Here is a 27,642-nt window from a genome sequence, read left to right on the forward strand (position 1 = left end):
AGATGGTCATTAATATCATCATGATCTGTACTTTCTGTGATTTTTCCCCTTGTTTCACATGTACAGAGAGCTATCTTGGTAACTACTGGCCTGATAAAGCTGAAAGATTAGCGATGTTAAACGGAAGTCCAGGGTCTGGGTCTGTGTCCTGCTAAAGAACTCATCTGAGCTGAAGTCTGCAAAATTAGACTGTCAAACCTTCCCCAAATGAGACGCTAAGTGTCAAAGCATTTTATACACTGTAGGTCATATGTGAGTCTGTCCCTTTGTTTTTTAAACAAATGAGCCCTGAGGAAATCTCTTTCTATATTTAGTCTTAATATTCATTGCCAGGGGTATTTATTGAAATAGCTTCTTACATTGCATAATAGGGTGTAAAACTGTTTACCAAGTCTTGTATATTATAACCTTTTTTTTTTCTCCTTCTCCCCAAAGCCCTCCCCACAAGTACATAGTTGCATATTCTAGTTGTAGGTCCTTCTGGTCGTGCTGTGGGATGCCGCCTCAGCATGGCTTGATGAACGGTGCTAGGTCCGTGCCCCAGATCTGAACCAGTGAACCCTGGGCCACCGAAGCGGAGCGTGCAAACTTAGCCATTTGGCCATGGGCCTGGCCCCTTGTATATTATAAATTACTAATCTTTTACTGATTAATAATCAATTATTTGCAGTGCCATTATTTGCCACGCTGAATGCCAGACTTAATCTCAAAGTTTAGTTGTCTCCCCAAAATTAAATGGAAAAGGAAATGGCCTTTGCAGACCAGGAGTCATCGCACTTCATTCAGCTGTGACACCTTAACAGCATCAGCCGACACGAATTAAGACAAATTGGATTGAGGTTATTATACCACGCAGTTGCCTTAATACAAAACTCCTCTGTGCTGTACCATTCAAGTAGCTTTAACATCTCAGTCATCCTTGTGTTTTCCTAGCAGATAATCTCTCTGAATAAATGTTTATTCAATGAAGGAAGAAAAGGAGGTGGGAGGGAGGAAGAGTTATAATGATTAGAAAAGATCAACTAAAGGTTGTTTCAATTATACTTCTGAAGAGCTAGCTAGGAAGTTAAATAAATATCTTAGTCGACTTAAATCTGGTAAAGCGGAAAATATAAAACTATCTCCGTTACTGAAGAGATGAAACGACAAGAATGAATCTGTGTTTTTGTAGTGACAGACTTAGAAATTCTCGTACTGAAATCACCTAGAATCACAGAGCTGTACACACCATCGATTTCCAAATGTTTGCTGTATTGAAGAGAGAAAGAACATTCAGAAGGATTATTTTCCCCTAAATTTCTTTATATAAAAAAGAAGCCAAGACATTCAAGTTGTGGAATGTAAATCTTTTATTAAACAGTTGTCTTTCCACAGTAGTAAAGCTTTGGCATGTACAGTATAAAAAATAATCACCAACCATAATTATACCAAATTCCTCTTATCAACTGCATACTAAGTGTCTTCAATACAATTTTTTTCCATATAAAAATACTGGGAAAATTGATAAATAATAGGTAAGAGGAAGATATTCCTAGGCAATTACTAGAATCATTTGGAAAAAGTGAGCACTGTGGATATTTTAAATATCACAGTAACCAAGGACATGCCTACAATATCGCGGGCCAGACAGTTAAGTGGAAGCAGAAGTGTTTGGGTAACTTTCCTACTTAAAATTTTGGTAATATCATTTCAATACATTTTGCATCTTGGTTGGTGCGTGTGCTTCCCTATTGATCTCAAACCAAATCACGAGTTAGAATCATTTCACTTAAAATACTGAGCGGTAGTGAGTACTTTGGAGCAGAAGAGGCAATGTACTGCCCCCGTTTATGAGAAAAGTCTCAAAACACTCCCAGGGTGATGCTCGGAGAAGCTGTGAGGTGAGCTGAAGCTGGAGAAGTTACTCCAGAGCAAAGGGCCTAAGAAAGAAACAAACACTCTAAGATGGGGTCTGCTGTTGTCACTCCAGTTTGGATGGACTCTGGCAGAGGTCCACGCTGGTTTCTCTGGGTTGGAGATATTATTCTCGGGAATCATCTCTGTCAGCCTGTACATCTAAAGGCATGAAGCACTCAATTGGGCAGTTGACATTCTGTTAAAATAGAAGAAGAAAAATTAGCGGCAAATACTATAAAGTGTACAGCAAAAAAATGGGGGGTTATCTATGACAATTACTTACAGATAGGAGACTATTTCTAGCTTAAGAACCTAGCAATATACTGGGCAATAGGAGATGTTTAAGAGTTTAATACATTAGAACCTAAATTATGTCACAGGATACAGTATTCTACTGATAAGTCATTTAAAAGATTAAAAAAGCATTTGGTTCATTCAGAAGAAAGGTACCTACAGAAAGAGACTCCCTGCTGTGCCCTCATTGCATTTAGGGGAGAAGCACTCGTGGTGCCAATGCACTTACGGTGTTGGTTCTCTGCTGGTATCTCTGTGAATACTGGTTGTAGGAGTGCCCAGTGGAGCCTTCGTGACCGGGTTCAGCCCCAGGTCTGCGGCAGTTGTCACAGCGCCAGCCCTGAGACAGCAGAGGGGATGAAGTCAAATGGGATTTATGATAACACGGGAGCATCACATTTGTTAAAGAAGAATGTCAGCTCTTAGCCATTGGCAAAATATAGTCAGTTCATCCTAAGGTGGCTTTGATAATGATTTCATGCCTTTATAACCCGTAGAATACATTTTGGCTGATTGCTCGTATCTTATGGGTGCCTCTAAGCTTTTTCTTTCTCCTGAAATGTCTTCTCTTCCTATTCAAACCCCACCCATCTGCTAAGGATCATTCCAGTCCCTACTTCCTTAATAAGATTTCCACACTGGATGATAGCAGAGGTTTTCCTACAATTCTAGAGCTTTTAGGAGACGTGGACATGGACAAACACCCTCATTTTACAGGTAAGGAAAATGAGACCCAAAGAATGACTTGCTCAGAGGGAGCAGGAAAGTCACACAGTGAACCGAGTGCCACCCAGCTGGGTGACTCCTGGCCACACTCTTTCTACTGCAGTCATTGCCACTCTCTTCCTAAACTTCCACAGCTAGTGGCCTGGTAGCCTTTCCTCTGGCTAGAGATGGAATGAGAGTGGGAAGCTGACCGGTGAGGCTCCTCCCTGAGATTTTTGCTAGAAGGGTGAGGAAATGGGTTCTCTTTTACTGTTGCTCCTATGCTGATAGGAGATAAACCTGGAGGTGATGGAGGTCATCTTCCTCCCATCAACAGGGGAGCCTTCTGGAGAATGAAGCCAATGCAAGGGAACAAAGCATATGAGAGAGTGAGAGACTCCAGATGCCACTGCTGGACCAGCCCTGAAGCTGGTAGATCCTAGGACTTTTCAGTTATGTGAGCTTTCTTTTGCCTAAATTAACTTGAGTTGGGCTTTTCTCTTATAACCAAAAGAACCCTAAAGAGCACAATCACTTTCTTTCTTATATTGTCAGTTAAATATTTCAGACATGCTTCTCCATTTAAAAGCCTATTCTCCATAATACCTAATACAATGCGGGTAAATACCTACTTAGAGAATCAGTGAATCTTGCTTTCATATAAAAATGTAACAGTTCCCACTCCTTTCTTAAGTGTTTCATTTGCTTTAGAACAGAATAGGCGTCACACATGAAAGGTTTCATGTACATAAATGATAAGGAGGAGATGCTGAAGGGAGACCCAGACCTACTTCCCAACAAATTCATTTTCCATCACACAGTCTATACCAAGCACATCAGCAGAGATGACTGAGTTCTATGACCAAGTCTCTGTAAGTGTTAATGAGACAGAGAGAGAGACCAAAGCTGCTCTCTATCAGAATAGGGAGCACCTCCCTCCACACCCACCCACTGGGGGTGGAATGAGATCAGAGTAGTTTCCATGGGCTGCCCCAGGTCCTTGGGTAGGGGCAGAGTCAGACCCCTGAAGACCCCTTCCTGCTGCCAGACTAATCTTCCTGAAGACCATTTTCCATCACGTTCCTTTTGTTCTTGGACACCTGCAATTAGCTAATGCCAAAGGCATCAACCAGTGACTCCTAACCTGGAGCAGGGAGCACCCTCTTCATGTAGGAGAACTTGAGAGCTGTTGAGGAGGGTATGTTTTCATTGAAAACAAAGGAATATTATATTCCGTTGCTTTTATTTGAGTTACAAGAGTCATTTTATTTTGAATTTCAAATGTTAGAGAAAGGCACGGCATTTTCTACTATATTAAAGTAGGAAGCAGATTAGAAATGGTTGAGAAGTACTGGCTTAAATAATGGACTTGCAAGGCCCTCCATAAGTGGCCCCCCACATCTTCGCATCTAATTTCTTACCACAAGACACCAGGCAAGGACTGGCTCCCTGGAGCCCACATGGGCCAGCTCCTTCCCATCCCAGGACAGTGCGCTTACTCTGGTCACACTGCTTCCTCCCTTCCCTCAACCAAATTTTAACCATCCTAAACCCCAGCCAGTTTACACTTCTCTTTTCCATGAAACTTTCTTGCTGATTCCAGCTTACCGAGAAACTGTGTTATTTATCAAACTCACTCAGAACCTTAATTAGCTTGACTTTCAACGTATGCTAATCTAGTGTCTCTGACTATATCCTTAAGAGCTAGGATGATTTCTCATTCCTTCTGTTTGTCCCGTATTCCTTAGCACAGTGCTGGACCTATAGCAAGAATCTATTTTAGGATTTAGAGAGGGTACAAAGAAGTGGTATTTTCTTAGATTTGAGGTGTCATTCATAATATTTAACATCAATACCACAGGGGCACTTGTGCATAGACTGGAGCTGGAGGCCCCTGCTACCCAGCTTTAGTAGCCGAAGAAGAGACAGCTTGAAACTAGTAGATGTGGGACTGGCTGAGGCTGCCAGAGACAGGGAGAAAGGGTATTCAGGAGCCTTACATTGCCAGCTATGTGCCAACAGGAAATGAGGTGTTGCAACATTTCATCAGGGGCCCTGTTGCACTTGTGTGTAGAGCACACACTCAAGACGGTGAACTCTTAACCACCAGTGCAGGAGCCTCCCCTTTATCTTATTTAAACTGCAGGGAGCCTGGCACGTCTGGTCTTACCCGCTGGCCTCCAAAGCATGTGCAGGAGCAAATAGCACCAAGATACTCCTTCTGCCACTGTTCTCCTACGTGGTACGTCTTCCCGTCATCATAACATGTTGCTTCATCTACATGGAGACACAGTCAGAAGTTCACATAAGACTGAGAATAATAATACAGACTTGACCCCTAGATAGGGGTAGGTCGTGTTTCTCCCCTAAATTTGCACCATCACAGCCAAAACACTGCATTTATGGGAAACATCCCTATGAGAGGTATAGATCTCAGGGCAGCATTTCCAAAAGCTAGATTTAATAAACTGGAAAAGGTTCAATGGGAAGATAAAGATCCTATTTTAAAAGTTGAATCTAAAGACCTGTGAAGCTTTCTTATAACATTTTGCTGCAGATTATGGTCAAAATCCTCAGGTTGGAGAAGTGTGAAAGCGCCCTGTAATAACATTAAATCATGGCTCATTTTTGAAGCTTGTCTCTGCTTTCCCAAATCAAAAGATTAACAAACCCACTGTTCACTCCTCAAAGAGCCCTAAAGTCTCCAACCATTTCTGTGAATGAGAGTTACAGCTCGGTAATGAAAGTGGGAGTGCTTCATAGACACTAAAAATGATCTGTGGCAACGTACGAGGGTCACACTTGAATTCTCCTTTTCCATTTCCAAGACACGTGCAGCTCATCATCTGGCCATTTTCTCCCTGACGATCCCACTTCTCTCCAATCTTGTAGTTCACACCATTGTCATGGCACCACTCTGGGACGTGGGGAAAACCAGAGGCAAAGTTATTGTGTGTTCTGACTCACAAGACAGTGCGTGCACTGGGACATGGCACAGGGTTTTAAAAGCCAGGTATCTGGAAGGAAAGTTACAGGTCATGATCCCTATGACAAACCACTTTTTTGGTTGGATTTAAAAATATTAAGTTTACCTAAATTTAACATTTTCTAGGATATCTTAAGATCCCTTTTATTCCACCATAATCATGTCACAAGCATAGTTAATGACCTTCATTGGAATTCTCATTATTAGGGTTCAAAATTGTGAGATATTAAAGTAGGAGATAAGTTGTCTTTTAGGAACAGATCATAGATGAAAAGTCACTTTTTCGGATTTGCAGAGATCCTGGGTACAAAGTAGTGCAATTAATGAAAAAACAAAGATCAGCTGGTTTCTACATGCCACAGCCTGTTTCTTGTAAAAGGGAAGAGAAAGAGAATAAACCTGTGTACCGAAACAAAACAAAAACAATCAAAATGATAAGCCAGTGGTTATTCTCCTACAAATAAGACTGGTTCTGAGGATTATCTAAAAGTCACAAGTATATATCTTTAACTACTATACATAGAAGATGACTTTTTAATCTCCAAGGTTTATATTAAAACAAAACAAACTTAAGGAGTTTGTATAATAATACACTACTTCCATTTTATCAACATGTCAGTCATTCCTTCAACTTCAAAAAAATTACTCAACAATTATGACATCTGAGCAAAGACTATGTAAGTTGAGCCAAAGAATCACATAAATCAACTTATAGCTCTAATCCCACAATTGCACCTAAGTACTTATCCAGGTAATAAATATACAAACAAAAATAGTTCAGTTTCAGAAATTAAAAACGATCTAATTGACACCAAATATTAAAACTTCCAACTCCTAAACAGCATGACACTTCCATCGCTCTGTCTTTCCATTTTCAGATACCAAGCATAATAGTCTACAGTGAAAAAATTAGTCATTATTGTATTTCAGTCTGAATTAAACCATTTCATGTATACAAGTTAAATAAAATACTTTTAAAATCTTCATAAAAAATCTATATGTTGTATTTCCCCAAATATAATTTCTGGATATGTCTACACGGAGGCCTGTTTGTAAGGTAGGTTGGTTAACACCTATAAAAATGAACCAATTGTCAATAATAATCACATCCCCTAAAATCAAAGCACACATGAAAAATGTATAAATTCTAGTACTAAACCTCAAAGCACATAATAAGTAATTCCTAGGATCATTTTAACTAAAAAATTATTTAAAATCATTATTACCACCACAAATTTATTTTTAATTAATTGTCGCATTGACAGACAACCCTTGAAATGAAGCAATATTCAACAAGTAAAATTTCCCATCATTTTTCTATGATGCAAAATGTTACTTCGAGTGAAGCAGCCTCCCCTCGTTAGCTCCATGTTTGGAAGAGCCCGTGTCTGCCAAACATGCTCCCTGGGCACGTGGTGCGAATGCGTGGAACCGGAAGAGATGGACAGAGCAAGCTACTCACTAGACGAATCGCATCTGAAATGGCCACTGCCAAACCCTAAGCACTGGCAGGAGAGTTTAAAGCCAGATTCAGACAGTCGCTCCCACTCCTCTCCGATGGCGTAATGGGAGACGGTGTAGGGGTCGAAGCACGAGTCAGCCGTAGGTTGGCCTAGGCCTTGGTCAACTACATGAAGAAAAGGAGGAGAAAGCAAAAACAGACATCTTATTGGTGGTTTTGGATCATAAGAAGAAAACTGAATTATTGTATACAGTGACTTAATCTACAACCAAAATCCCAGTCGCATCAAGAAGCATTCATGTGTTCTATCAATGCATCAGGTGCTCTAATAAACAATGCTTAGATGTCGCCAGTGGACACTTGCCAGAAGCATTTTAAAAGGCGCCTATCTTTCATTCTTGTCATCAATTCTAAAAAATCATCATTTCTGATAAATCTAGTTTAGGGAACATGGAACAGATCTTGAGGCAATTTAAGCTAGTTAAGAACTTCAGTGGGATGCAAAACCTGGAAATGTCTCTCCATCAGGACCCAGGTGACCATCAGTTGGTTATTTAACATTTCTCTGCCTTACCTTCCTCATCTGTAATACAGGGATAATAATAAAAATATCTCTACCTGCTTGGGATCTTGTGAAAATTACATGGGATCATGAATTCAAAGCAGTGCTCCATTGCCAACACTTAGAAAGTGCTCACCAAATAAAGAATAATTTTTGGGGGGCATCTTTTGCTTTTAATGCAAAAGTTTTAGCATTTTTATATACCAATATAATGACATATTCACTTCCACTATTGTGTTTTTTGGTATAATAGTGAAAAATCTTAGATTTTGTACATTATTGTCATAATGATAGGAGTGCTCTACCTTATCAATAAAATCAACTCTTCCAAATAAGAGGAAGCAATGGGATATGGATGACTTAGGAATAAGGAATGGAGTCTCTTCATGTTGCCTGAGATCTTGGTCTTCATGTTTTGGGAAAGCTTATTTTAAAATAATCTATGCCAACAAAGCATGCTTCAAGTTATTCTCCAAAAATTAAATTAACTTCTGTGACTTTGAATTCCAGGGTGTCTATTTCTTTTTACAGTGCAAAACTCAAAAGCTCAAAAGCAATAGATATTTTAAGTGCCTAATATTTTAAAAGGCATCACTCTGGAAGAAAATAGAGTTTTGGAGAAACAAGGAAGTCTGAAATGTCTCAAAGCCAGGAAAACCTGGCTAGAATGCAGAATATTGCTGCTGAGAATAAGGAGTCAGAAAGAAAAATGGAAGAAACTTAAATTGCTACCAGGGGGTTTCAATAACCTTCCTAAAAATAGCTAGGAGTTAAAATTCTACCTGACTAAAGTTGTGGGGATGGAATCCGTTTTAAAAAATTATGTGGAGAAGCACAAAGACCTTTGCGCTCTTGAAAATTCCTGTCACATCACATTCTACGAGTAGAACGACACAAGGCAAAAGGGATGCATTATTGTGCATGTACAACACAGCGAACAAAAGGATCCCCCCAAATACTCAGCTGCTTAATTCACAGGCGTTTATACGTGTAAAATAGCACAGTCACCTATTGAATGAGGAAGGAGGCTGAGATTGAGTAGCTGGCCCTAGGAATACAGCCTGTCACTTGGCAGAGACAGAATTTAGCACTCTGCTGGTGTGCAATCTCCCTTCCAAAGGGAAGGGTCAAGATTCATGGTTTTGATTATTCTCTATCTCGTGTTCTTTGTGAATCTTCAGCTGCCGCAGGTTGACAAGCCAGGTGATACACTACTGGTTTAAAAGGACTTTTCAGGTGCTACAAAGAAGAGTCAATGACCATTTAACCACTATTGTGGCTTAGGATCTATATAATCAGAAAAAAACCAAATTGAAATAGCATTGGAATAAGGGAGCACTTTGGACAGAAATGGGCTATGTTGGCAGCATTTTGCATCAGGAACAAAACCCAGCTGTCCCTAATGTCTGCAGATGGGGGTTTCCCGTATAGGTAATCGGTTTCAGTACTTAAAAACCACTCGAGGAGAGCAACATGGTGAGATGAAGAAGGTCTGGGAAAGAGATCAGGAGACTTGTGCCCTGTATCAGCTCAGATACTCACTAGCAGGGACCAGAGTGTTGGACTAAACAGTATTTGAAGTCCCATCCAGGTCTATCATCATATCACTGTTTGAGCCTCTACTTACGGATGCATTTTACAAAGATACTAGGATACTATGAGGGGAAAATAATTAAATTTAAAGGTGTTCATTTACTTCATGGAATTATTTCCCAAAGTTAAAAGACAACAGCAACCACAGAACAGTCAGTCGAGAAAGCATCTCTGACGTGGTCCAGAGGGGAGCCTGTGCCTGAATAACACAGGCCTTCACATACCAGAGTTGCCCACAGTAACGACCTCCTCCCGAACCTTGTGCCTCTTCTGGTCTTTCAGTGCCTCCACTATGATGTTGTAGGTGGCCCCTCTGGTAAGACCCGTCAGGGTGGCACTAGCAGAGGTTCCAGGAACTCGGAACTGCAATTATTGGCACATCCAAAGTGAGGGAGAAAGCATTATAGTGAGGAATGATGTGACTTTCCCTATTCTCTTATCAATAGCCCTCACTGTCTAAACAAAGCAAAGGGAAACATAAAAAGAGGGAGGGTATAAAGGTCCCAATCAGCCAAGGAGAGAAGTGTAAGTTGGGTGAGGGGCCATCATTTCTACCTGCCAGATTTTCCTGCCAAAAATCTATCTTAGGTGCTTCAGAGGTACCAGGAGCCCTCAGTAATCCTAGAGACAGCTTCCTCCTCATCCTGCTCTATTTGCGGGTCTGTACCAGCCCACTGGAAACCCTGGCCATGGCCCCTTCACATACAAGGTGGGCACCGTGCCATGTGGGAGATATATTCATCCCAGGCAAGGTGGTGTCTGACCCCAACATGGGGTCCTTAAAATACCCTGGCAAATCCTCAAACTCATGTTTCTAAGCTCATACATCTTCACAGTGTAGTGTTTTTTCTTAAATTCTGCCACTTTCTAAAAATAAGAACACAATAAGAATTGATACCAGCAAGGCAAATTAAAGAAGAGAAGTTTTAGTGAGACAATCAATCACTTATAACAGCTGATACCCACAACTTCACCTAAGTTCGTTCTCCTCAGACATATTGTAGATTATAGAATTCTTCAAGGACGAACTACAAGGATGGCATTTTAGCCCTTCTCACACAAATGTAAATTCAGGTAGAATATGTCTCTCTTTTTCCTAGGATTATTTCTTTGTCTATATTACTAAGGAGCCTCACAAGTGTGAGAACAATGGAAATTATTTTATTCTATTAAACAAAAGCTACTGACACTCTTTGGTACGTCCCCAAAGTAGAGCCATATTGAGATTTAAAAAAGAAAAAGTCAGGGCTTAAGAGTGCCACCATATTTAAGAGGTCCTTGAAGTGCAGCCACTTGACATCAGACCTCTGGTCACTTCAGTTACCTAGATTACTCCTTTCTAGGCTGCCCAGAAATAAAGAGAAAAATTAATTACCTGTAAGGGTTCTTCATCAATGCCAACTGGATGACATGAAATGATATACTCAGAGCTTTCCTGGAATGGGGTCCAAGAGATGGTTGTCTGAGAGAGAGCCTCTTGTCCTGTAGAGGTATTTGGATTGAGTCCCAGAACGTGAGGGTAGAGGTGCTGGTCTACGTCTCCCCTGGGGACATGACCAATTTGGATCTCCTCATTTACATTCGGCGGATATGGTCTTGGCCTATGCCTTACGGGGGTGGCCGTTGTGGGCGGTGTGGTTCGCCTAAAACCATGCTCCTCAAAGATCATTTGTTGCCCAACACTGGGCTGCTGACCAGAAGTGCCAGGAAGCTGAATACCGTTTCCATTGTCATACCCAGGGTTGGTGATGAAAGGGGTCTTTTGAACTGTGGAGGGAACATCCAAGATCTCTGGTCCGTGAAGATTGGGGTGTGGAAGGGTTACCAGTTGGGGAAGCTCATCTAGCCAAGAGAGGTTAGAGCCAAAAAAGAGCAGAGCGCGTTAAGCTTGCAGAAGTGGCAGCAGGAGTCATCATCAATTCAGGCAACAATGACTGCTTATCACTCTGATCAAAGCCCCTGGAAAATCGGCAATTCGTAGATCACAAACACTTTTTCCAGAAAAATCTTTATGATTTTTCTCAAAGGTTTCTTTATAGTTTAGAACGACAAAAGTGTTAGTATGAATAAATCATACATACAAAGCTTTGAGTCGCTGAGCCCCACAAAAGCTGCCTTTGCTCAAATGAAGCTTAATGGAACTGAAATGTGCAGCCTTTTCTCTCTTCTTTTCATCTGAGAATAGTTATAAGGACTAGAATCCACACTAATTATAGCAGCATCTGAAGTATGAGAATTCCAGAGGTTCGACTCAACGGATTTTCACGGTAAAAATAGATAAAAATACATACATGTCTATTTTAAAAATTCTCCTATTAGCATAAATATAGCATTTTCTTCAAGTTCAACTGAAATTGGATGAAAAAGTAAGACATTATTTAGCTCCAAGTTTCAGAAACCAAATAATAAAGACAAATGGGAGAGATTTTTCTCCCGTATTTTTTTCTTTTAGCATTTTTAACTTTAACAAAAGGTATAAAAGGATAGCAACGATAGCAATTTGGTTTTTACATTTTAAAACATCTAGTTTGAATTTTTTGTAGATGAATGACAGGCTTTTTATTGACTGGCTAAGAAAAAAATAAAACTGAACTCTGCAGATTATGTTAGGTTGTTCCCTATCAAAGAACACAACATATATACTATATTGTAAGAAAAAAAAGTTCCATGAGAAATGCATCAAAACCTGGAGAACAGTTTCACTGCAAAATTGATCATTTGTAATTAGTTTTGTCTTGACTATCCCCATGGTACCCAGAAGGCGCTCTTTACCTGTCTTTCTCCTCCCGATCAGAGGCTCGCTCTTCTGGTTGTTCTTGATGGCAATGACTTGAATAGTGTACTCGGTTCCTGGTTCCAGACCTAACGGAAGGACAGATCACCACATCATGTCTGTGGGCTCAGCTGGTCAACTGGCAATTCATCTCACCAGGAGATGCTACTGGGGAGCAAGCATCTTCTCTCTAGCTGGCCACTGGCCTCTTGACCAGTAAAATCAACTTGACTTTTCTTCCATTAACACCCAAATACTCTGCATACGATGGCCACTTAGCAAATTAATTATCTTCCTATCAAATCTGACGCCTGAGTAAGCACTTTCATACTAACTTCTCCTGGGTATTCTTTTAACATGTGGTATTATTTGTCCTTTTATATTCCAGAAAATCTATCCGCCTTGTACACTGCCAGTGGAATATACATTTGGGAGAGAACATTGCAGACTGTATATGTGAATCCACTTGGGCCTAATAACCAGACAGCCCTCGGTGGCAGGATAGAGGAAAAATGAGACTAAAGGTAAACGCTCTACAGAAAAAAGTGACCCATCCCTGTGTGGTGTCTGTGCACAACTCAATTCCCGTGCAGTGCACCTCCTTCCATATCTGATTCTATCTCCCTGTCTCCAAAGTTTCTAAAAGAGCAGTGTCTCCTTCTAGCACCTGTGTGTTCTATAGGATTTTTAAGTCCAAGAGGATACCCTAGCCACAGTTTAAAAATGTAAACTTTTGGACGAAAATAATACCAGAGGCCTATGATCTTTCCCACCGAAATGGACAACTTTTATTCCTCATTCCAGGCATTGTGTCCAATATGGGTGGCTGGGAATCGCTTTGCCTCTAGACCTATTCTGTGAAACTGGATAATGGGGGCAATGGCAGGGGCACTCTGGCAAGTCCTGCAAGATCATCAGATCTTTCGGGAGCTGAGTGAGAGGACAGGATCACAATTAGCCAGTATGTTTTGAAAAATGTCTTTTTCTAAGATTAGACTGACAGGTATCTGGCAAATGGACAGTAAGTACAATGTTTCTAGTTATGCCATTATGACAGCATTGAAATTGTTGCATTTTCATGAATTCATGCCTTTTCAGATGTATAGAGCTCTATAGCTCCTACATAGAGGATGCTTTTTGAAGTTATCAGAAATGGGGCTTCTTGTTCTCATGGTATAGCATCACAGACACAGCTGGAGTCTGCTAAGCACTTTGTGTGTCCTAGAGATGGAGGAAAATGGCAGAATGGAAGCAGCAATACCAGTAATAGTAGCCTCTGTGACACCAGGGTGGGGCCGAGGGACCACTTCTCTGGGAGGGGACCCAGGCTTCTCATACTTGATGATGTAACCAGTAATCCTGGCACGGGGTGGCTGCCATGATATCAGCAAGGAGTTGGGCGTGGTGGCCAGGAAATGCAGGTTGGATGGTGCATCAATGGCTAAAGGAAAATGAAATTAAGTCTCTAAGAAAATGAATGACCAAGAAAATTATTCCCATGCTCTTTCCCCAACCCTTATAAAAAGACTTCAGAGAATCTGAGATTCTATAAACTGTAAAAATGATTCACTGTGATTTATAAACCAAAAACATCAGCCTCATATTTGTTTCTTAAGTTCACATGACTGATCACATATAGGTGAGTGGCATTTCTTCAGTAGAAAGTGTAGTTACCAGTAGAGGCGTCGATGATCACAGGGGAGCTCCGGGCATTGTCATTCAGGGTGTACAAGTAGATCTTGTAGTCAGTGCCGGGTTGCAAACCTGAGATTTGTGAAGAGATGATTTGTATCTGGTCTTGATTCACTAAGAAAATTTTCAAACTCATCTACAATTTTCATGGGTCCTCCACCATCCCATATTCATATAGACCACAGAAGCAGTTCACATTTGAACAATAAATTAGAGCATGGTATGGGTGTTAACTGTTAAAGAGAAACATATCTCAAAAGAAAAACACCGATGCATACAGAGACACTGGCTAAAATAAATTTTAAAATACAAAAATGCTATGTTAGAAGTGACCTTCTTGGAGAATGAGGGGCGAGCTCCTATTGAGTGTGTTGTCTCTTTACTGTAGTCAGACGGTCGCAGTTTGGTAAGTGGAATCAGAATTTTAAATCTCAAAAAGACCTAAATTGACCAAATATTGAACATTCTTAGATTTTAACTTTGATCTTTATGAAGCAGTGTTTGCTTTTTAAAATTTAATTATGCTTTATAATCTATGTTAATGTCAAGAACTATATACCACTATTTAGTTTCTTTTGGTTTTAAGCATTGTGTTACAATGTTTTTTTTTTTACAAGAAAGGGTCCATTGATGAAAGATCAAATTTTATGAATGGAATTTATGCCATTTCTCTGGCAAACACATTAGACAAAGTCAGGCGTTCAGAGGACAAATCTATTTCTGATCAAGGTATTAGAGTAAGTTTTTAAAAAATATAGGATTATCATAAAACATTGAAAATAAGTTTAATCAGTGTAGTTGGCAGAATAACTAATGAGCTCATTTATGTTGTGAATAGCAGTTAAGAAATGTGGTCAGTACAGCGAGTTCCCTGACCTGTGATGGTGTAGCTTCTGACATCTGGCTTGATGGTTCTCTGGATTGGAGGCTGGCCATTTGCTGGGACGGCATCAACCTGGAAGCCAGTGATGGTCTCAGTCTTGGTTCTCCAGCTAATGGTGATGGTAGTCTCAGTAGCATCTGTCACGCGGGCCCTTCTTGGAGGGCTGACATCTACATGGGATCATAGCTAGAGATTAGTGCCTGGCTGGCTCATATGGGTAAGGTTTTGGTATTTTAAAATGTTTCTTGGGGCCAGCCTGGTGGCGCAGTGGTTAATTAACATTCATGCACTCTGCTTCCATGGCCTGGGGTTCGCTGGTTTGGATCCCAGGCACAGACCTAGGCACCACTTACCAAGCCACACTGTGGCAGGGGCCCCACATATAAAATAGAGGAAGATGGACACAGATATCAGCTCAGGTCTAATCTTGCTCAAAAAAAAGTTTCTTTATTATGTCCCAAATGCATCCATTTCTACGCATGACTAATAATGTGTAGATTTTCTTCTGTGGCATCCAGAAAGAAAAGTTGACAGTAATTTGGAAATACGAAATTACTAACCTCACATACTTTTTTTTTTTTTAAGAACTGAAAAGCTTTACAAATACTACCAGTGGTTCCCAAGGCTAACTTTATAGTATCTACAAATATCTCAATAAGCGTTAAAATTATTAATTTATTATAATGTAAAATATGCGTGTAGGAGTTACAATATGGGCAGCCAGCAATAATATATACATGTATTAGTAGTACTTTGTTATTTTTATAGGGCTTCATATTTTTTCTCTCAACAGGTATAGCACCATCTCTACTTTATATATGAAGAAAGTTTGACACTTTATGTGACTTCCGAAAGAGCCTACAGTGAGTTATTGATCAGAAAACTAGAATCTAGGCCCATTTTGTCCTATATTTATTGCACTGTTAAGATCCAGCAGGAGCCGGCGTGTCCTCCCCAAACTTAACTCTATGAAAACAAATTCTTTAACAAGTAAAGCGTAAACTAGGAGTTAGTCCTTGTTTATAACACCAGCATCGTAACATTATGAAGTGATCCCATTTACGTGCCAGTGGACCCCCTTCTGGGGGGCACAGAAGGTCACAGGAGTTAAGTCAAAACGATGGGAGAGCAAGTGTCAAATTGGGAATCATTCTATTGTTAGCTTAGTGAGCTAGAAAATCATTTACCAGTGCTTAATTTTTGTTTATACAGAATGTTGACACTAAAAAGTTTGATTACTCACTCTCCAGGGTCGTGACAATTCCCTGAGCCGGTCTGCTTGTCAAAGTGTCCTTAAGAGCATAGACACTCACTTCATACTTGGTGGCCACCTAGAAACAAGGGCACGGTAAGCTTTAGCAATGTGATCTTCTGCAGCCCAGGGGTCTTCACTACAGCATTAGAAAAACACAGCAGTTATCAAAGAAAAAGAAACTAGCAAAACCCTCAGCACTGTAAATTCCTAGATTAATTTCATTCCTACACTGCAGATGATCAACCTATTTAAATTATATGAATTTCAAAATGCACTTAGGGGTTAAGCACAAGTAAACCATAACTTGCATATTTACACTAAGCTGATACAAAATGAGCAAAATGGGTATTAGCCTGTTTTTCTCCTTTACGATCTGACAGGTGCAAATGATGAATTTTTCTGATCATAGAGAGGCAAAGAGAATGCTCTATTCTCTCTCTAAACCCTCTTTCTGTAGTTTCTCCTGAAAGTGGCCTTATGTTAAGAAGGGTATCAATTTCCTAGGCTCCTGGCTAGTTTTCTAGATACATGTCTAGAAGAATTAAAAATGGTTTAATGAAGATAAGGTCAATCTGGGTTGGTATAAACAGGAGAATATTCCTTGCCAAGGTAACAGAGCTCAGAAAATGCATAACTTAAGTGGATTTATGCATTCAGCCTATGGATATATAAATTGCCCCCCCACCCACATGTACACACACAAGCTTTTAAAATAAACAGAATACCTTTAAAGAGCTGTCCAACATCCAAAGCTATTTATAACATTCTGTCCCAGATAGTCATCTGGAAGAGCTTAGGTCAACATAAAGGAATTCTCCTTGATACAAAACTACAATAAAATTATTTGATGGCAGAAGCACCGAATACAATTTGATTTATTATATGTCCACCACCTTGAACTGTGTAAGAGATGACCTACTTCTTTATTCCAATGAGGAAGGGCACATCTTACCATGAGTCCTGATACGACCACAGATGTGCTATCGGGAGCAAGGTTAATTTCTTTCATTGGTCCAGTCTTTTCCTTGGGGGTCACCCGCACGCGGTACCCAGTGAGCTGAACATTGGGTGCTGTCCACTGGGCGGTCAGGCTTGTTGGTGTAACCTGAGTGAACTTGAGTTCAGTTGGTGCAGGAATGGCTGTTGGAATGGTCATTGGTTAGAGGTTATCTTATAGGAAATGGGGCAAAGGGAAAAGAAAGTGAATTCCAACAAGTAGAACAGATTGTGCTTGTTTGGTTAGGTGGGTTCCCTGGTCAAGCAAAGATTCAGTACAGGAAGGGAGGCAAAAATGAAGAACATGTTTGCTGAAAAAATGTGTTTTATATCCACCAATGCTCACAATCATTGGAAATACTTGGGCACATGCCAGAACTCTAAGACTTGAGGTTTCAGAAGTTATTATTGCTTTCCTTTAAAAAACGAAAAAAGTCAAATTGGCTTATTGGCCATTAGAATTGATTTTCCATTTGTATGGAAAGATGAGCAATAGCCTTTTTCCTATATAAATTATCTTTATGTGGAAAACCATTTCACAGAGTATTCCATCCCCCTAAAGATAGAATTATGTTTTTATTCTCTTTATTTGGACCCCCAAGGCAGATATCACTGCTAAATTTTAGGTATTTTCTGTGGTGCAGCATAAGAAGAAAATTGGCTCACAACAGAAGCAGAAAAGAGAAGCAAGGAGCAATAACACAGATTGTCACCTCCAGGGTTTATGCTGTCATGAGGACACATCTTTAACATTCCACTCTGCTTCAGAAACAAAGCACAAGAAGATAAAGTATCGTGGAAAGCATTTGCCCTATCAACTGTCTCATGTGTCTGATTCTTAATCCTGTAAGAAAATTACACACCCAACACACAGTATCTAACCAGAGAAGGAAGGTCTTAACCACGTCTTCTCAGAATCATGCTGCTATGAAATGGCCCAATTTGGGTTCCTCTTTTAAAGTAAGCTATAGGATGCCACACTTCTCTCCTTTATATGCAGTGAACGTAACCAGAGGGAGTCACAGTTTAGGAAATAATCCACAATTTTCGCATTATCTTCAAATGTCTTGCTTTACGGCCTCGTTTATAAGCCAAGCAACTCCAAAATTTCCTTTTATTAGACTTTATCTAAATATCACCGGAACTTTATTGTTTATTACTATTCTTCTTTGAGGATGGTTTTTCCTAATAGAAAGGCTGCTTTTTTGAACCCCCTTACACGGGAATCAGGAGCCCGATAAAGTATAATTCATTCAGTAGGGCATAAAGCTGCTGCCCACATGAGCACCCAGTGGTGCAGTTAACGATATACCTGTGGACTGGGTTCCAATCAGGGGCTGGCTCTCCATATCATCGTGCAAGGCAACCACACTGACTGTGTACTCAGAACCCGGCCTGAGGCCTTGCAGCTCTGCAGTGTCTTCTTCACCATCAGGTGCAGGGAATAGCTCATGGATTCCATCCTCAGGGCTCGAGTAGGTCACCCTGTACCTGGAAACTTGCCCCTGTGGGCTTTCCCAAGCAATTTTGATGGAATCGACATCCACATCTGTGAATGCCAGTCCTCTAGGGCGATCAATGTCTGTTAGGCAAATTAATGGTAAGAGGTTATGTGAAAAGCAAGTTGTGAAATAAGCATTTTTATAACATGCAAAGCAGTTCTGCAGATCCCATTTTCTCTGATGAATTAAATTCCAATTAACCCACTATTAAATGGAGAATTACTTGACGCTTGCTTAAATTGTCTTGGTTTAGAAAATATTTAATGTCCCATCACTTATTAAAACATACGTGAGATGAGAAGACATCTTAGCAAAATGTCCCCACAACGCAGATGTATTTCTATTAATTTTAAGATATTCTACCAAGAATTGTTTTTGCAATGTGTTGTTAGTCTCATAGACCTGGATTTTCTATACCTTGGAAGTGGTAAAGTTGATTTTCAATATTAGATTCAGATAGTTATAATCTGTCTTTAGCTCTTTCTTTTCCCCGTTCTGTTACGTATGTACATTAAACACTGGTCCAGCTACAGTCCTCCAAATGCTCTAGACATAATGGCTTCATGAGGCACACATCAATCAACTTTACCATCCAGTCTTAGAAAAGAAGGTCCTAGCAAAATATTTTGTAGATTTGCTATAAGCAAATAAGATTTTGCTGAGGCCATTTGAGCAAAAGAAATTGAAAGCACAGCACTAACTATGGTAGTTCCACAACTTCTTTCCCTAGATGTTCACTGCTTGGCACTGAGAAGGAAAAATGTCAAGGGCTCAGCTCAAGACGCAAACTAACGAATAAGTTAGCTTTCCCTACGTATAATTGCCAAAGACATGCAGAGGGCATTCGGACACTTAAGAACAAAATTTGACTTTGAAACTGGAAAACAAACACTGGTTACGTACTGGTTACTGCTGTCTGAACCAGAGGCTGACTCTCTCCGTTTTGATTCTGAGCATAGACACTAACCACATACTCCACTGTGGGTTGTAAGCCTTCGATGGTCATTTCTGTTTGATCTGCAAAGGGAGTGAAAAGCAAAGGCAGCATCTTTGTCATCCACTAGAAGGTCATCCAAGTGACTTTCCAAGTTTGGTAGTAAATGTGTGGTGGCCTGGAATTTTCATTTGTAGACTTGTCATGAAGATCTGGAGGCGTCAGACATGGACTTCCTCTTGGACAAATATATTCATTGCTAATACCAAGTACCACGTTGGAGCAAAGTCACATTAAAGGGTAAACCTCAAATGTAATATGATGTCCCCAATAATGAATGACGCTGCTCTTGGAAAAATGAAAATTAACTTGACTTTAAAATATTGCCTTAGGATCCTAATTTCACAAGTATTTTATATAAAAACAAAAACAAGAGCTAAAAGGATCTCAGTTAGGCCATTTGTCCCCTCTTGATGTGCACAATAACAAAACCACAAAGATGCATCTAATAATTTGAAATGACCAGACCATTTCAAACAGAATGCATGTAAAAACAGAAATGCACTTATCCTGAAAATTCTATTGTGGAGGGAGTTGGTAACAATCTTGAGCCCTGAATTCACAAATGGGGAATCTTTGACACGTGCTGTGAAAACGTATAGTACTCAGAGCCACATGGCCATTTATTTAAAAAGCATCTTGTGTGGTCCTATTCTGTTTATCCCGATGTATGTGAGATGCTGGCTATTCTTACCTGGACCTGCAGTTTTAGTTTTTGATTGTCCTGGGCCATTTTTGGGAGTAGTGGTCACTCTGTAGCCAGTAACAGGGGAACTTGAAGGCAGCCACCTGACACTAATGCTGTTGTCCTGAACATCAGTCACTTGCATCTGGGATGGTTTGTCAATTTCTACAAATAAAAACAAGGAGAAACCAGTGAGGCTCCAGTCCGTTGGGACAAGACTAGACAAGTCCTTTCTCCAGTTCTGGTACATACAGAATGATCTCTTGCTATCATTAACAACTCCTAGGTGTTTCTTTTGCAGAAACACAGAGATATCTTTTGGAAGGTGTGACACCCACCTAGACACCATTATCTATTTTCAAGATGGCGCTTCATTCACAAAGAAACTACATTCCAAGTAGGTGTTTGGTTTTTTATCTTAGCTCATTCATTCATTCATTAATAAATATTTATTGAACACCCTCTATTCCTGTCTCTATTGTAGGCACATGGAATATACTGAATAACAAAACAGACAAAAATCTCAGCCCTCGAGGGTGTTTCCTTGTATATCTGGCTCAAAACTTGGTTAGCTGTAGGTGATGCTTCATCTTATTAATAAAAGAAATCAGTCCCACAATGAGGAAAATACCTTGGGAGAACGTTGTACCAACTAACTATCTGAGTAAATATGTCTATGTCACCCCAGAGGAGTTGGTACCTGTTCGGTAATCAATGGAAATTGGCTTGCTGCTGGCTGGGCTGTCCCCGCGGCCAGTGACAGCATAAACGGTGATGGTGTAGTCTACTCCAGGTTTAAGGCCACTGATGGTAGCTGTAGACTTGCTGCCAGGCACAGTGAACTCCTGGACAGGGCTATTTCCTCCTGTTGGAAAAGAGGTTAGTTCAAAGTGTGAGAGGCCAAGAGACACTGGGGATTGCTGAGTAACTGAATTAACACTTTGAGAGCAGCTTGTAAGTCACACCTTCGTTTATTCCCTTTAAAAGGGTGCTATTAAATGGGGCTGAAAACAAAGGTTTATTTATTTATGCACGTGGTAAACCTTGATGAGTGTGTAAAAATTGGGACAAAATTGTAGTTAATGCTATTTTAACATTCGAGCTTTAAAATGTCACTGAGTTGTATACTAACATTCGAAAAGGGAAGAAGGAAAGTCCTCAACCCAGGACTGCACATATCGTGTTCTTTTTTCAAAATTGTAATGAAATATATTCATGTTAAATAAAATTTTGACAAAACAGGAAAGTAAAAAGAAGAGAAATACAAATCACTTATCATTTCACCGCTGAGAATCTATTTGTGAATTTACAATCCTTTCTTGCTCAGCTCTACCATCCCTCCTCTCGTATTATACAAACAACTTTTTATCTTGATTTTGCCACCAATTATATCGTACATATTTTCCATGTATTCTTGGAAAAGATGAGGATCCACTGAATGGACTTGCCAAAGTTTCTTTAATTACGAGTCCACAGTTGGGCTTTCTGGTTCCCCACAACAGACTGTGACTTGATCAGAATGTGAAATAGCATTGTGCTAACGCACCTGTTTCTCCATAGGTGATCCTGTAATATCTCACTGTGACGGCAGGAGCGTCCCAGCTGATCAAGATGCTGGTGGGGGTTGTGGCAATAACTTCCAGGTCCCTTGGAACGTCAGAAACTAGAAAAACATGGCAAAGTTTTCATATCCGTAACTTTCAAACAATGCCCAGATTCTTTCTTTGTTCATTTTCCAGGTAATTGCAAATCATAATGTAAATACTATACAAAACTGGCAAAATTAAAAATTATGAACCATTCAAGGTAAGAGGTTAAGGAGACAATTCTAATTATGATAAAATGATTAGTTCAAATTTATTGAAGGGTTTTTTTCTCCTCAATTTTGTATTTTGAAAAATTTTTAAACAACAGAAAAGTTACAAAAATAATATAATGGACACCCATATCTCCTTTCCGTAGGCATTTGCTAATTGGTACCATCTGCCACTTTTCTTGTCTCTCTCTGTCTTTTTGTTTATCCATTTGAGACTAAGACGATACTGCTCCCCTAAGAGCTTCAGCATCTATCTTCTAAGAACAACAACATTATTACATCAAAATAATTATGTTCTTAAAGGAATTTGGAAACAGTGTTTTCTATATTTTGAACAAAATTTAGTTATTAGAAATGCATAGGGCCGGCCCCATGGTGTAGTGGTTAAGTTTGGCACGCTCCACTTTGGTGGCCCGGGCTTTTGGGTTCAGATCCCCGGTGTGGACCTACACTACTCCATCAGCCATGCTATGGCAGAGACACACATACAAAATGGAGGAAAGCTGACACGGATGTTAGCTCAGGGTGAATCTTCCTCAACAACAACAACAAAGAAATTCATAAATACCTAAATCAAGTGAGAAATTTCTTAGGATAAAGCAATTATCTTCTTTAATATATGCTAAGAAGGAGATTTTCTCCACATACTCTCTCACTTCCCTATCCATGTCTCATAACCATGATCTATCTTTTTAAGGGATTATATAACTTAGACAACACAAAGCTATTTCCCTGCCTAGGGAAGTCCTCCGGGTTTCTTTGCAGACCAGAAAACAAGTTACCTGTCGATTGTTGGCCAACCAAGGGAGGACTTTCCTCTCTGCCATTAAGAGCAACGATGCTGACCACATATTCTGTGCCTGGATTGAGGTTGGTGAGGGTGATAGAATTCCGAGAGGGAGGCACTCGATCCTCTCGTGGTCTTCCACCAGTGTGCTCAGGATGATGGCGAATCCTGTAGCCAGTGATGGTGGCTCGAGGAGCAATCCAATGGACCGTGAAAGAGTTGGCAGTGATATCAGAAAAGTCAATGCCAGTTGGGGAATCAAGACCTGTTTTTCCCACCAAGAGGAGGAAGGGAGAGAGGAAAAAAAAAAAAGACACCACCAGCTTAGGAAGTGAGAAAGAATGTAGGAGAAACTAACATACATCCAATGTTTCTGTCCTTTCACATTCACACAGTGAGTTGCCATAAACCTCGGGTTATGATGTTCTGATTCTAAGCCACATATAAATTTCAAAATCATAAATTGACTCAGTTCAGAATGGCCAACTCAAGCATTCTTTTTTCTTCTTTTGCGTAATCCAAGTAATTCTTATGTGTCATTACAGTAGGTTTCTGCATCACTACTGAAAATAGGTGTTTAAGATATTCTGGGAATTGATATTTTCAAACACTTCAGTGTTCAAGTATTCTATGTTCCCATCCTGTAAGTGTATCTCTCAAAGTAAGGCAAGATCTGCCCACACTGAGGTTAAGTGTTTGGATCTCTAAGAAGCTTTCTACACTCCAGAGGGAATTGATACGTCAACAGGGTGTTAATGATGCCAAACATAAGGCTCTCTCAATCTAAAATAAGACGTCATGTTGGACAAACTACAATGAAGTAATTTCTCATCAATCAAGAACTTAGCGTATTAACAAGAATTTAGAATTTATCTCAAATTCAAATCATTTAACTTCTCTGGCACTTGCAGCAAATTTTTGTTTTAGTTCTACCATTTACTTATTCTAATCAAATATATACTCAAACCAAATTGAAATATCAGAGCTCCTTTTTGCAAGCAAGTGAACTATAATAAATAAAATTACGAGATATACTACGTTACCCTTTTTTAAAGGGAAAAATCAACAGAAGTACTCATATTTAAGAAGGGACATAATGTTACGGGATTCAATTCAGCTTCCTTTTCATAGTAAATGAATATTTCATCAAGTAGAAAAAAGGAAATAAACTTGTAGGCTTAGTAAAGGGAGAAAATACTTAGATGACAATGACGGGGTTGGGTCAGCCCTTAGACAAAGCCACCAATGAGAAGGAATGTTCACCATCTCTCAATAATAGAGATTATGAGATTATTATTCTTGGCGCATTTTTTAAGAGGATAGACAACAAAGTTTCTGGACTGTTTTCGGTCCTCTCTGGAAGCAGAGTATAACAGTAGTGACTGAACGTCAGGGTGAATAAGGTGTCTTTTAATTTTTAAGACCAGTGATCAGAAAGTAACGACAAGGCTACAACCACCACCACAAAAATGGAGATATTTTTTAGAAGTAGCCTTCCATTTTGCTGTTTAAAATTGGTAGGTGAAAGCTACTGGATAAACATATTGCCAACATGACTCACCTGTCTTCTGTCTTCCTCTAAGAGGTGTGCTCTCGTGTTGTTCGTAAACGCTGGAGACACTGACTAAGTATTCTGTCCCAGGCAGGAGATCTGAAAAGGCAAGTGGGACTCACTTTTAAATTGTGCTTGAAAGCCTGAAAAATCAAGATAGCCTTGGGACTGTTTCAACTGATAAAATATTCAAGAATCCAGTCCTATAGCCTATTTATAGCTAATGGAATGTCGCTACCTGGAGATGGCTATAATTAGGTGATAAGGAAAGTCACCCTGCCCTGTGTCACCTAAGCCCTGCCCTCAAATCTACTTCTGTGAGTGTGACTCTGCCAGATCTGCAATATGGTGGAGTTGCTGCAGCACACTAATAGCTCCATCCTTCACCCAACAGCACGTCTGTCGAGGGCATGCGATAACGACGTCTGTGGCATTGTGGATTATCATTCATTCTTCACAACCACCCTCGGAGGTAGTTTCCTGCTTTTTAAAGCAGCTTTATTGCCAGACAATAAACTGGAAATATTTGAAGGGTGCAGTTTGACAGGTTTTGACATCTGTGTACACTTGTGAAACCATCACCACATTCAAGATAATGAACATATCCTTTATCTCAAGTTTAGTTTACAATTATCCCCATTTTACAAATGAAAACATCAAGGCATGGAGAAATTATCTTCATTGGTGTACTTGCCCAAGATCATACAGGAGTTGACTCAGGCCAAGACCAGTGGTCTTGACAATGAACCTTTACTGGAAAAGAATCATACTCCATAGGAAAGTGATGAGTTGTGCCATATTAAGGTGAGAGCAGAATACTTAGAAAAAATTAAACATCCATCCCTGGGTATCCTCTGTTCTCATTTTGAACTACCAAAAAAGCTACAAAGTAAGGCTTCTAAACATTGAACTCCGACTCACTAGACCCCATTGCCCTCCACACCATCTCCCCTTCAGCCTTTCTCCAGAGGCCCCTGCAAGGTTTGGAAAAGACTAGAGGGCCAATGCTTGGAGTCCAATTTCCTCCTTCCTGCTTGGCCAGGGGCAATTTACTCAACCACTGGGGACCTCAGTGCTTACACTGCTTCATCTGTAAAATAGGATAATAACGGCTTCTCTGAGGGAAAATGGTTTCCTTGAGATTTGAGTAGGATCTAGAATAAGACCTTAGAACACATAATGAACACAAGACAGGTCTGTGGCTAAGGTGGGACAGACAGTGGTCCTGAAGCAGGGGCTTGTGTTCGGGTAATGCTGTCACTACTGGTTCCAGAATGCTCCAGAACAGAAACAATAGGCGATATGCAAACATAACAATGTTCTCCCTCTCAGCCACGAAATGAGAAACCAAGACGGTGGTCATACTGAGCTACCTTTCATTCTCTAATATCTTTGAAAACAGAGGATGCTTTCAGAACGTCATTTGGTAACGTACCCAAATGTGAACTCTTTTTCCCTTATGTAGAAACTTTTACTGTTCTTATGTATCTAGTTGACTCTTATAATGAAAAGCAACATTTATGTGAAACACAGCACCACGTTGCAGCCTCCTTTTATTTTCTTTGATAAATAATGTCTATTTCAAAAGGGTAGGAACTAGAAAGAGACGATTTCCATAAATTGTTGTTGTTTATTTTAGTGTCAGCTGTCTTCTACGTCTTCAAGCTTCAGAGAAATCCTGCTAAAAGATTCTTTTTGAAGTACAAATTAAACTTCTAGCTCTTCTTCAAAACAGCCTCCTGATCTATTCTGAGTAATCAGTTACTGCTTCTAAGTTTTCAAATGCTAAATAGATTACCTGCTGATACTTTTAAAAAATGAGACTAAAGCATATGGTGACGCTATTTTCAATCTTCATTTTTTCTCTCTCTAAACATTTAGATTTAGCCATACAATTTCTCTCGATAAACATTTACTTTTACGTGCTTAATTGGAAGCAGAACTTGTTTGAAGTCTTTGAACTTCACTGCTGGTGTTTTTCCACTATGATTCTTAAAAAGTTGGAGCTATCAAAGATATGTTAAAATAATTAACATGACATCTTTCAAAATTGACAGAGCTGCATGCTGGAGTCGGAGTTTAGTCTGTAGCTCTGTTGTAACTGTCTTGATCTCGGTTGGTCCTGAGAATCAGCATTCTTTCCTTATGCTCTAGCTTTGTATTTATTGAGTAGATACATTTGACCACTTACTTGTTAAGACCACTGCATTGTCTGAAGGAGAAATTGACAATTCTGCAACATCTTCCTCATTTTTCACGGGTGAGTAGCGCACCAGGAGGTTGGTCAATTCAATAGATGGAGGTGGGGCCCAGGTGACACGCATAGTGTCTGGACCAACATTGGTGAATCGCAGGTCAGTGGGAGGAGGGACGGCTGGTTTCAAAGAAGAAGGAAGACTAAGTTAATGTAATTTTAAAGTTAAAGCTAACAAAAATAACTGGAAAGGCAAAACCAGGATTTCATGCATAAAGGAAACGAGTCATAATCATGCAAATAATCTAATCTAAATCATAGTGAACTACTGTTAAAAATAAAACACTAGATACAGTACTGTTAGGCCTCTTTAACCTTTTTTCCATCAATATATTTTAAAGAATGATTTTAATCAACTTTTAAATACGCTGATTTTAAGTACGTTATTAATGCCACTGAAGATGATTTTATCCCAGGCTGAAGAGGCTTAAGTTGCCACACAGCAAAGAAAAACATAGCAGTACTTTTCAAAGAAACACATGCACACAGACAAAAGGACAAGAGGGTCCTAAATGTCCCGACATGAGTTGACTATGGCTACTGGCATAGCTACGATTCCATTCAGTGAAGTCTACTTACAAGTGAAAAGGGCTCATGCAGTTTGGTTCTCAGCGTGTTCCCTACCATGCAGGCAGAGAACCTTCATAATGTTGCATGCTCGTCGCCAGACTGTGGTTAAAGAGGAGTTTCTTTACCTCACCATGACCGTGAAACCTAGAATGCTCCAAAGTTTCTTTTTCTACCTCAAAACCACACCCCCATCCATTCTACTCTAAATTTTAATGGATTTTTAGTCAACTACAAAGAAGGATCACGATAGAGTTTATCGAAGAGCAGAAGGAAGAGCATAATGGCACATTTTTGGAAGTACATTTCTTACTAAGTGGTGCTCATTATGCAATTTGGTATTAATGTTAGATATTTAAAAAAACTACAGTCTGCAAATTCACTTAAC

General features: G+C 39.8%; 1 protein-coding gene across 16 annotated transcripts in view; it reads right to left on the bottom strand.

The window, feature by feature from the left end:
- Window positions 1–1,331: 1,331 nt before the first annotated feature.
- FN1 (fibronectin 1) overlaps window positions 1,332–27,642 on the bottom strand; it is a 65,586-nt gene continuing 39,275 nt past the window's right edge. For 2 of the 16 annotated variants that reach the window (XM_070618222.1, XM_008538260.2), the window contains 21 exons: window positions 26,625–26,807; window positions 24,443–24,532; window positions 22,877–23,146; window positions 21,825–21,941; window positions 20,979–21,143; window positions 20,288–20,443; window positions 19,503–19,616; window positions 18,410–18,679; window positions 17,054–17,241; window positions 16,090–16,177; window positions 14,840–15,016; window positions 13,946–14,035; window positions 13,533–13,712; window positions 12,271–12,360; window positions 10,874–10,980; window positions 9,723–9,861; window positions 7,344–7,508; window positions 5,687–5,812; window positions 5,066–5,172; window positions 2,420–2,530; window positions 1,332–2,092 (listed from right to left, as the gene is read on the bottom strand). In XM_070618222.1, coding sequence (XP_070474323.1) covers window positions 2,021–2,092; window positions 2,420–2,530; window positions 5,066–5,172; window positions 5,687–5,812; window positions 7,344–7,508; window positions 9,723–9,861; window positions 10,874–10,980; window positions 12,271–12,360; window positions 13,533–13,712; window positions 13,946–14,035; window positions 14,840–15,016; window positions 16,090–16,177; window positions 17,054–17,241; window positions 18,410–18,679; window positions 19,503–19,616; window positions 20,288–20,443; window positions 20,979–21,143; window positions 21,825–21,941; window positions 22,877–23,146; window positions 24,443–24,532; window positions 26,625–26,807 — 3,005 coding nt within the window. In that variant the 3' untranslated portion in view covers window positions 1,332–2,020. Of the gene's footprint in view, window positions 2,093–2,419; window positions 2,531–5,065; window positions 5,173–5,686; window positions 5,813–7,343; window positions 7,509–9,722; window positions 9,862–10,873; window positions 11,341–12,270; window positions 12,361–13,532; window positions 13,713–13,945; window positions 14,036–14,839; window positions 15,017–16,089; window positions 16,178–17,053; window positions 17,242–18,409; window positions 18,680–19,502; window positions 19,617–20,287; window positions 20,444–20,978; window positions 21,144–21,824; window positions 21,942–22,876; window positions 23,147–24,442; window positions 24,533–26,624; window positions 26,808–27,642 lie in introns of all 16 variants that reach the window. The other 14 variants (XM_008538259.2, XM_008538257.2, XM_008538266.2 and 11 more) reach the window with 7 other exon arrangements.

Source organism: Equus przewalskii, chromosome 5 (assembly GCF_037783145.1).
Source record: "Equus przewalskii isolate Varuska chromosome 5, EquPr2, whole genome shotgun sequence".
Classification (NCBI taxonomy): Eukaryota; Metazoa; Chordata; class Mammalia; order Perissodactyla; family Equidae; genus Equus; species Equus przewalskii.